The sequence below is a fragment of the Rosa rugosa genome, chromosome 3 (assembly GCF_958449725.1).
Source record: "Rosa rugosa chromosome 3, drRosRugo1.1, whole genome shotgun sequence".
NCBI lineage: Eukaryota > Viridiplantae > Streptophyta > Magnoliopsida > Rosales > Rosaceae > Rosa > Rosa rugosa.
Window position 1 is genome coordinate 54,947,340 of NC_084822.1, and position 10,607 is coordinate 54,957,946.

Sequence of the window (10,607 nt, forward strand, 5' to 3'; positions counted from 1 at the left end):
GTTTCTTTCTATAAACCTTGTGATACTCTCATGAAAATAGGAAGAACAAGAACGCCCAAAAGCCTACGAATGATTAAACCTAAACTGAAATAGGAAGGTAAAAAAGAAAGGGAAATTGTAGGAGGCACAGCTCTGGGTTTAATCATTTCCTTAAAATGCCCAATTTCGAAAATATATTCTTGATGTCTTGTGTTTGAACTATTATTCCAGAAACAATATATCAAAACCTAATTTACTCAAGAGCAATGGATCATAACTATTATAAGCAATATTGGAGAATGAAATAGATCGATCATAATTAGAATAACCTATATTATAAGCCTAAAAAGCCAAATTTCCCTTTATTTTGTACCTTCATATTGCAATTTAGATTCAATCGTTTTTAGGCTTTTGGCCATTCTTGCTCAAGGGATGAGTTCTCCTTCTTTTGTTCTACGTCTGTCCATGGCGTCTTTGTTCGTTCTGATCAATCTCATTCTCAACCTTTTATTTTATTTATTTGATAGAAAATAATTACCATCAGCGTACTAATCAATCCCAACAACAACAGCCTATTAGCGTTTAAATGTTATTATGAATAATTGTTACGTTATATACTGTGCAAAGAAATTCTTAACTAGAAAATAGACTTACCCCTAGCAAGTGCATGAATCCCCTGCACTGACTCATGGACAGCTTGAAAAATCTCTTGAGTCCCCTGCACTGGCTCATGGACAGCTTGAACAACCTCAGCCTATCAGAAAACATAATCCATTAGGAGCAAATTTAAGCAACATGTGATGTTTAAATCAGAGCCGTCTCAAACTTTTCGGAGGCCCTGTGCGAAACTTAAAATGTGGCCCTCCAAGCTTTAGTTTTATATTTATAGTCGAACAAACTCACAATATAAAATCAAATAGCCAACAATGATCAATGATAGCTCATTAGATGAGCCTACAACAGAGGCTAAATAGTCAATACAATTATAAAGTTTGCAACAAAAAATATTACAAAAAGATGTTTGATCTAAAACCCTCAAAATAATACATTCTTCCAGTAGTGTTGATTGATATTCATTTGAAAATCCATCTCCTTGCCTTCTTAGCTGCAAAATCATCAATTAGTTTATCGTAATTGATTTTTCCAAGATATTCATTCTCAATCGAAATCAAAGCAAGTCCATTTAATCTTTCTTGAGACAAGAAGCAAATCCATTTAATCTTTCTTGAGACAAGAAGCAAATGAATGTAAATTAGAGAACCTGATTTCTTGAAGATCAAAGACTCGGATGACTGAGATGAGAGTCTCGTCCGCAGTCCGCTGACCACTCCTTCTCCAATTTTCTCAATTCTTAGAATCCCAGAAAATTGCTAAACAACCACAACCTTTACAATTTGAAAACCAAATTAAACCATTAGGAATACTAAAGCAAACATTAATTTATTTGTAAATCACAAATCAAAAAATCATACCTAAGCGGCTGAGTATTGAGGTACTGAGGTCGCCAGGTCGATGAGAATCAAATGGAATTAAGGAGGGGAGTTTGGGAGAGAGAGACAGAACACAAAAGAAACAAAAAAAAGTGGAGATGTTTCGGACGGATGGAATTGATGAGAGGAGAGAGACACATTGCTAAAAACAAGGAGAGATGTTCTTTTGGCCGGATGAGCCTCTTCCATATTATTTAGCTTAAATATTAAATTTAAATATAAAAAAACAAAAATTGGGCTCTCTCAATCACATGTGAACAGCAGAATCACCATAATGTAGCAAAGAATAAAAAAATTGAACGCAGAAAGAAGAAAAGAATATATAGGTTGGTCTGCTTGGGGCCTAATTTTTAATATTTATATGTGTAAATATAAAACATGAAAAAAAAAAATTGGGGCCCTCTCACATTGGGGCCCTGTGCTGTTGCACTCATTGCACACCTTCAGAGCCGGCCTTGGTTTAAATCATTTGGTATAATTTCAATACCATACAATAATATTTTATCTAGCGCGCACTTCGGCGATCCGAGGAGGTGCCATCAGAGGTGTAGGTGCCGCCAGAAGCCAGGACATCCTCTCCACGACGGCGGCCAAGGAGAGGAGACGCCTTGTATAGTACCTTAGACTTCTTCTTTACCGATTTCATTAAAATCCTCAAAACAAAAGCATTTCAGCTATGATTGCCATGCTTCTTCATAATCATACCGAATAGCTCCTTAACTTATACGAAAAACAGTATCCTAAAACGATACCGAATAGCATCAACAATTCATTCCATGCTCCTTAACTTTGATATTCCGTTTTTTTAAATTAATAGCAAACAAGCAGAATTCATACATCATGCTTGTTACGATTGTAGATGTAGAAAATAGCCGTTCTCATCATTTTGTATGAGGATAGATGCTGGTGATCAATAATCCTGTCATTAATCAAACGTAGGTACAACTCTCTGTTCGATAGCGCAACATTGAGATCCATCTGAAAAAAGATGAGAAAAAACACCAGAGACAAAACCAGAAACACAGCGCACAAATACCATTAATTTCTTCAAGCATTTTGATGAACAGTAAACAAAAAGATGATACTTTATTGTTTTACAAAAATTATTATCACAAAATACCATCACATTTGGATAAAGAATTTCTATGTAAATTGATGATCCAGCTAGCATTATCAAGTCGATTTATGTCAATTTTAGGTGACTTGTTCTATAGGTGTAACCGGAGTTGCATCCGTTTTGGATTTGGTGTCCAAAACAAGCATTCATCTTATAACTAAACCAGGAAATGGAAGCATTCATTCATTCATTCCTCGTGAAATTCAGACAAAATTTCACACTAAGACGCTATGTACTTCTATCATTCCATACCAAATTTACATCATCTACTACCAATTTATTTACAGTCACCTCACTTTTAACCATCACAGTGCAGATCATCGTTCATAATCGTCTTCGTCCTCATCATCTTCCTCCTCCTCCTCGCTAGTACTAGCGTAAGCCACCAAGTTCAAGTACTTCTCCTACTCCTGTTGAATCGAACCCCATCTTGCCCTGCACATCACACAATGAGATGGCTTCTTCCTCACGCTCCTCTTCCACTTCAAGAAACATTCCTCATGTATCGGGTTTCTACACGTCCCACAAGCCACCACCTTGTCTTGCTTCCCTATCTCATCCAAACAAATAGGGCAGTAAGTACCCTCTTCAATCACCACTCTTGGCCTCGACGACGAAGAAGACCCATACTGCCACTGCTTCCCCTGAAAATCATACAACTGATGAAACTATTGCGGCACGTTTTCTCCACCCCGAGATTCAGGCAGCGTGTCGCGCCCCAGCATGTGCTCCACTCCCAAAGCGAGGATGAGTCGTCCCTAAGAGACCTATCATGGGCTGAAAGACCCAACACTTGGATATACACAAACAACAAATGCTTGCATGGTGTTACAGGGTCGGGGCAGCTGCATTTTAGGTAACTTGTTATGATAGCAGTGTACACATTGCCAGTGACGCCTAAGATGAAGAAGGTGGCACTGGAGCGGTGTAGGAGGCGAATGTGATGGTTGAGGGCTTGCTCCACACGGTCATTGAAGGGCTTGTAGCTGCTGGACAGCAGTATTGTTGAATTGGGGGAATTAGGAAGCTGTGGTAGATGAGGGTTGGAACAAAATTAGGCAAAGTGTTTTTGATGTACGTAGGATTTGTAGGTAAAAATGTGCTTGGATTCTTTGTGTGAATTTGAAGAATATGTGAGGAATAGCGGGAGCGTATAGGAACTTGGTAAAGTTGGAGTGTTCTGTTCTCGGAGGCAAACCGTTGAACATGATATGGAGCACAAAGATAAAAATCAAGTTTTTCATTGAATCATTCAATCTCTTCCTCTTGCTGGTGAATTAAACATCACCTGCATGGATTTTGTATGAAAATTGTTGAGCTCTCTCAATATGATTACTGATCTTTATAGGAAATTATTAGAAAGAAAAAACTATCTAGATTGAAGCCCAAAAGGCCCAAAGGAAAAACACCAGCCCCAAGCCTAGTAGTAGTCTGACCCAAGCCCCGGTCGCACCTCCATGCACAGAGCCTCCGAGAAATCCATGATTGCCCGTAGTTGTTACGGTACAAAGGTTGCCGCCGCCACCACTAGAGCCAACGACGGACCCGTGCAATGATCTAAACCCATCTGAAGTGAATCCTATCGCACTGACCACCAACACACTCTTTGATGTCGACATTAACCCTCCCCCGTCCCATGAACTCAATTTTGACATGCCTCCATGAATCTCGACCTCACCTGCTTTAGATGCATTAGCCAGGGAACCAAGCCCGTCGACCACTCCTATCAGCCTTGTTAGTGCTCACCTTGCAGCCACGAGCTCTAGACAACCACCACCCATTCGGTACTACTTATTAATATGTTTTTGAATATTATATACTATTTATTTCATGTATTTATGTACTATTTCGTCAATGATTAATATCTTTTATTTATTTCATCAACTATTACTCTATATATTTGCTGGGTCTTTAAGAATGTGTAGAAAAATTATTATATGATGTTTAGCGAGGTTTTTAGTAATATATATTATTTAATTAAATTTTTTAAATTTATTGAGATTTTAGTGTAGCTCGTTTAATCTTCAAATCCTGCACAATCACTATGTTCATTTTTTAAAGTAAATATTTAAGAAAAAAAAGAAAGAAAGTAAAAAAGAAAACCTTTTCCTAATAGTAATATATATATATATATATTTTGGTAAAGGTAGTTTCCTATCGGTGGTCGATTTAGGGTTAAACTAGACTCTCCTGTATAAAACACCCCATCGCCGCCCCGCTAAGGAACATAGAAAAGCAGTAGTCCCCAGTTGGTTCATTATTGAAGCAAGCATGACCACCGTATTTGAGAGACGTGAATTTGCCACCGCCGTTTATCAAAGGTATGAAAACAGAACCTACCGAAGCAAATCCTGCGTGGACGTACTTCCGATCAAATTCTACCGGTGGAAGGCATATTCAGACCATAACCCAGATTTGACGCTAGACCTCCAATTTTGTCATCTACAAACGTTCTCAAGTTGCGGTTCTCGAGGGAGAGGGCAAGTGGAAATGCAAAGACAACGATGGAGAGACTTGCTAGGTATCAAAGGGTCATAGCTGGGTCTCCCAGGGAAGCAAACAAGTTAGAGAACAAGTTGGGTAGGTACCTTACCACAACTTTGGGAATTCACGAAGATGAGCAACCGTTTATTACTGTAAAAATATTGGAAATGCTCCGAGAAGCCGTCCCCGATAAAATTATAGAAGTGCACTTGATAGAAATTACATTTAGAAGTACGAATTGGTCCTTTCTGTGGGGCTTCAGCGAGGACGGGGACGATATATACTACAGGGCTAAGCTGGTTCCTGCTCCGAAATCATTCATCGAGTCTCTGGAGGAAGTGAGACTACTTGATGATGATGATAATCTGGAATTGCTTGGATTGGAGTGTCCTATTTGTATGCAGGTGTTTGCAGAGAAAAAAGATACCAGCATTACTCGGTTGCCATGCTCACACTATTACCATCGAGATTGCATTGTCCAGTGGCTCCAGATCAATCATGTCTGTCCCACTTGTCGACACCCTAATGCTCCGATGAGTTGAGTTGAGTTGATGCCCCAGGCCATCAAGGGAAGGAATCTAGGTACTACCTTGATATTGAATTTATTTCTATGTTTTTGCTGCCTTGATCATCCATCTTTTGTATAAAGAAAAATCCAATGTTAGAACAAATTTCAAACGGTTGCTCAGTTGCTACAATCTACATTACATGTGTGCTGTTTAATCTTCCCATATACAGTTGATTCTTTTGTTTGCTGCCGGGATGTATTTGATACTGCTTGTCATCATAGCTATGGCGCCATTTTTTTGAGTTTTTTTATTTTTATTTTTTTAGTCGAAAGCCCACCCTTTTTCTTTATGGTGTGTTCTGGCATTGTCTTTGTAGTTTGGATTCTGCATGCTAAACGATGGTTCATAGTCTTGTTAGGAGCGCTAGGTTGTCAGGAGTGCTAGGAATTTGGCTAGGATTGCAACGCTGCTTGGGTTACACCTTGAGTGATTTAGGTATAGCATTTTAGCCAGTCATATCTCTAGCATGGCTGTCGGCTCTATACATCTCTGTATTTGCTTGACAGCTTTAGATTGCTTTGGCATGTTTGTAAATTCTTTTGTATCTAGCACCAAGCTCATATTTTACAGGGAGTTCACCTTTTGTGGTCATAGCTGTAGGCTATGCTTATTTGGCACTTGCCTGGGTAATTTCCACTTGGGACATCTCTCTGTACATCATTATTAATGCTGTGATTTTTCTTGTGGCTTGATTTTGGCATGGCTTAAGATATACAAGCTTGTGATCTCTATAAGATTGATTTTCTTGCTTGGCTTGTATGAATATTTTGGGCACAAGCTTGTGGGTTTATAGAACTCATTTTAGTTTTGTATTTAACAATTCTTCTCTCTCTTGTAGCCTTTCTTATTGCTTCTAAGAGAGTGGTATCTCCATATGACTAAGAACGAACCTTCTGTTTCGCACAAGGAATTGACATCCCTGGAACATCCAGACAGGTAAGCATATTGATTTCTTCTTCTTGGATTGGCTGACTGGTTTGCTTTATTGTTGTGACTTGATAGGGGGCAGCTAGGAATAAGTCATTGAGGCTGGTGTACAAATCCTTTCAGGCCATATGTAATCAAAATTTAGTTAAGGATTGTTTAAGGAGAAGGTCATGTGATATGCTTGCAATAGAAAATAATGAACTTTGAAATGCTGGCAGGTTAGGACCAAAATGTGTTGGAATGGACTGGGTAGCAATGGTTAGGGTAAATTGGAAGGGATCCAACAACCTAGATGTGAGCTAATTATTAAGAGATGGCTGGTGAAGCAATTTGTGGCCACGATGAGAGATGTATATGTGTTCTGTCCATATAAATAAAGAAAAATGCAGATTTTGCTTAGCTTGATGGGTTTGGTAATGCTAGTCATCGTTTGGTTGATGAGGCTTGCATGTATCTTGATAATAAATTGTTGAAGCATGAATCTGTATATATCTTGGCATGTAGCGTAGGCAGGAACGAATGTGTATAGAAAATTATATTTGGTTATAACTGATTGATGATTACAGTTATTTTCTTGTTACATATAACATGTGTAACTTTTGTCTGAAATCTGCTTGGCCTGGATTTGATTTGGTTTGTGTAGCTTAGACTTACTTGATTAACAAAAATTTATTTGCTCGGCTCGACCTTGTTTGATTTGAGCTGTTCACAGCCATGCTTGGTTGAGATTTGAGCTTGTGTTTGCCCCATTGCTTACGATGATGCATTTAGAATCGAATGGACTACACAATCAGTATGGCAAAAACAATTTTTTTTTTCTAGTAGTTTAAAAGAAATTTCTCGTATCTATACGAAGCAACACTGAGTTTGAAATATGAACTACTATTTTGAAAAGTGGTATGAAAGAACAGTTGAGTGGGCAGTGACAGAAATTTCTCGTATCTAAACGAATAAAGACATCTCCATGATCATTCGAATTGTGTATATGTACAATATCAATACAATGATATTATAAACACACATGCATTACCTATACTTTGTTTATAGTAGAACTGAGACACTCTTTTACTATCTCCTGAATCCTTTTCTTCAACAGCTTTTCTTTAACACCTTCAAGCTTTTTTTTATAGAACTTTTCCAACCTTACGAGCTTCGCAGGATCTGCTGACTCTAGCATTCTGTCCCATTCCTTTCCAATGTCATGAATACTTGAGTTCTGCAAGGAGATCGGAATATCCTGCTCTTCCAAGGGTTTTCCAAATATTGAACCATGAAGTACGCCAGCATATCGTTCCATCACAGCGAGTTTTGATTGAAGAAGTTTCGTTTCTTCAATTGCTGAAGACAAGGCTTTTTCTGTTTTGGTGACTCCTTCAGAATTCTCTTCCCCAACACTATTTAGTTCTTCTTGCTTGAAATCCTCTGTAAGTGGAGGCCACAACACAACAGTGGGAGAAAAACAGTCGATTGTCTTGCCATTTCCGAGAACCCCACTTCTTCCTCTCCCCCAAGACCAAAGCTTATATCCATCATTTGCTACAAGAACAGTATGGGCAGCACCACATACAACTTGGACCGGCTCCTGATATTTAGACCCATTGGATCCGTTACACAGAATCTGTAAGGGAGAAATGGCATCCCCTGCATCTGTCCCAGTAAAACTAGCATTTGGGCATAGACCGAGACCCTTCTCCATCCCCCATGACCACACATCTCCTGCAGATGAAACAACACTAGTGTGGAATAAGCCACAGTCAACAGAGATCAGATACACATATTGTGGCAATTCTTTCACAGTTTCAGGAGATGAGGCACTTTGAGTGGTTCCATGCCCAAGTTGCCCATTTTCTCCAAGGCCAAACGTCCAGCACATGCGTTCTAATGTCTCACTTGGTCTTTTCTTGTGGGTAAGCAAAGCTGTGTGAAAAGCCCCACATGCTACTTCATAAACCGCAAATATGGAGTCCTCGTTAAAATCTTCTACTATTTCAGGACGATTCCGGTTCTCTTTATCCCCGAGGCCTAACTGCCCATGATTGTTACTACCCCAAGAGAAGCATAAAAGATCCTCACCTTTATACGTTTCTCCAGCCGTGACTAGGGCTACTACATGCTCATTTCCACATGCTACCTTCACAACCGTGTGGCCATGGAAATCCCACACTGGGGTTGGAGTGAAACCGCTCACAAGAGAGAACCCACCTTCACTGCTGCTGCTTTCTAGTGGACAATTGCCCCACATCCAAAGGGTACCGAGATTATCTATTGCTAGGGACATCATTCCTCCAGCCTTAACAGAACAAACCTGATGTAGACATAAGTGGCAACAAAAAGACAGCATATATCAGGCTCTTATCTTACTTAGTTCAAGTTGGCAGCGATAAGATAATTCTTCCATACCTGCTCGCTAAAAATTGTACAAAACCAGCTCAACATATATCAGGCTCTTATCTTACTTAGTTCAACTGTAGTGGCACTTCACTCCTCGTTCCAGAGCACAACTCAAGGAATCGCTCTAGCAAGCAGGGTACTAGAGAATTTTCTCCATTTACACCAAGTTGGCCATCCGTTCAACAGTCAAGGAATTAAACAATGTAAACAAGGGGAAAAAAAAAGAGAGCTTATGATGCAACTTCCAGAACTAAATCCTGTTATGAAGGATACAGATGTTGTAACCCCAACACTAAATGGACCCATCATCTGCAACAACAAAAGGACAGTTAGAGCATATGAGATAATGTACACCGTTGAATTATTTCATTGTGCTGTCAGTTCAAAAGTAGATAGGCTAAAACCCTTCACAGACATATATTGTTGAGTTCTGATATCTAGAGGATTTGATGGTTAGTTATATATAATCCTTAACGGTATCAATTAAACCAGTGATTGCATTTACAGTAAGCACAATGCACAAGGGCAAATCACAACACTTATAATGTAGATGATCTCTATCCACAGGTCATGCAAAGAAGTATAGTAGGCTTGAACTTGATAATCTATAACCCCATTCCTAGGCTCTATAATTGAATAACTTTCCATGCCATCTAAGCCCAGTAAAAACTTCAGACAGGCAAACTAGCCTGATTTGTGGATGCAAATATGAGAAAGCTATAAACTTTAACCATCCAGCGGATTCTTCAATAACAATAGAACAAGAAGAAGCCTCTTTCTTGTTGTTTGGGGATAGATTGGAATTGGTTGAGATAAGTGAGGAAGAACCACATATACCATAAGTCTTATGTTATGCAACACCACTATATCATCATCTACTAATTTCAATGTCTGCCACAAACATCTGCTAAAAATTTCAAGAATCAAAGACTCAATAAACTCATAACAAAGATCATCAAAACAGGTAGTAAAGCCTATTCCAGCAATCACCATAGCTAAAAGATTGATGCTTGTAACTACTCAAAGCTAAAACTGACTAGCCAGAGCAAGACTATGGTAAGCACCAGCAGCCACTCCCACAAATTTGAGCCCCTTTTCTGGTTTAAATTTGACCCGAACCGGACAGAGCTTGTCGGATTCCGAACCGGTTCCGAGCCGCCCAAACATGCCTCTCCCCCATGAATACACATACCCATCACCTGAAAATCAACCCCACAATCATTCAAACTCAAAATTCATGAAATTCTATCATCATGCTCTCTATGTTATAGTCTCTCCTGCCTGTGAGCGCCAGAGTGTGAGCTTCTCCGACAGCCACCGCCACCACTTTACGAGCCAAGTTGCCGCCACTAGAGGGAGACACGCTGACATCATCGCTCTCCTCCATTGAGAAATGCAGAGCTCTATAGTCTATAGTGAAACTGTTTCCAGGTCTATATGCTCTGAAAAATGTAGTCACTCATATATATACTACTCTGGGAGCAATTAATTAATTAATTAATTTTTTTTTGTACCTTAATAAAAAAATTGTGATATTTTGGCCAAATTTTGGCAAACCATCATGAATCTATGACTAATCGCACCGCATGGTTCTTGTTAATTACGTCTTTAATTTGGTTGATTAAGTATGATATAGATATGTACCTAATA

General features: G+C 39.1%; 1 protein-coding gene and 2 long non-coding RNA genes across 3 annotated transcripts; 1 reads left to right on the forward strand and 2 right to left on the reverse strand.

The window, feature by feature from the left end:
• Positions 1–773: 773 nt before the first annotated feature.
• On the reverse strand, positions 774–1,627 carry LOC133735730 (uncharacterized). The gene is made up of 3 exons (XR_009859240.1): positions 1,452–1,627; positions 1,241–1,364; positions 774–1,084 (listed from the first exon to the last, which is right to left on the reverse strand). It is a non-coding gene; the product is annotated as an uncharacterized LOC133735730 (long non-coding RNA).
• A 3,113-nt stretch (positions 1,628–4,740) lies between these two features.
• Positions 4,741–6,965, forward strand: LOC133736767 (uncharacterized). The gene is made up of 2 exons (XR_009859711.1): positions 4,741–5,652; positions 6,478–6,965. It is a non-coding gene; the product is annotated as an uncharacterized LOC133736767 (long non-coding RNA).
• A 463-nt stretch (positions 6,966–7,428) lies between these two features.
• On the reverse strand, positions 7,429–10,372 carry LOC133736766 (ultraviolet-B receptor UVR8). Its single transcript, XM_062164362.1, is given in 5 exon segments — positions 7,429–8,871; positions 9,032–9,132; positions 9,231–9,266; positions 9,995–10,156; positions 10,239–10,372. Coding segments are annotated over 5 exon segments (1,680 nt in total). The 5' UTR covers positions 10,345–10,372; the 3' UTR covers positions 7,429–7,596.
• Positions 10,373–10,607: the final 235 nt, after the last annotated feature.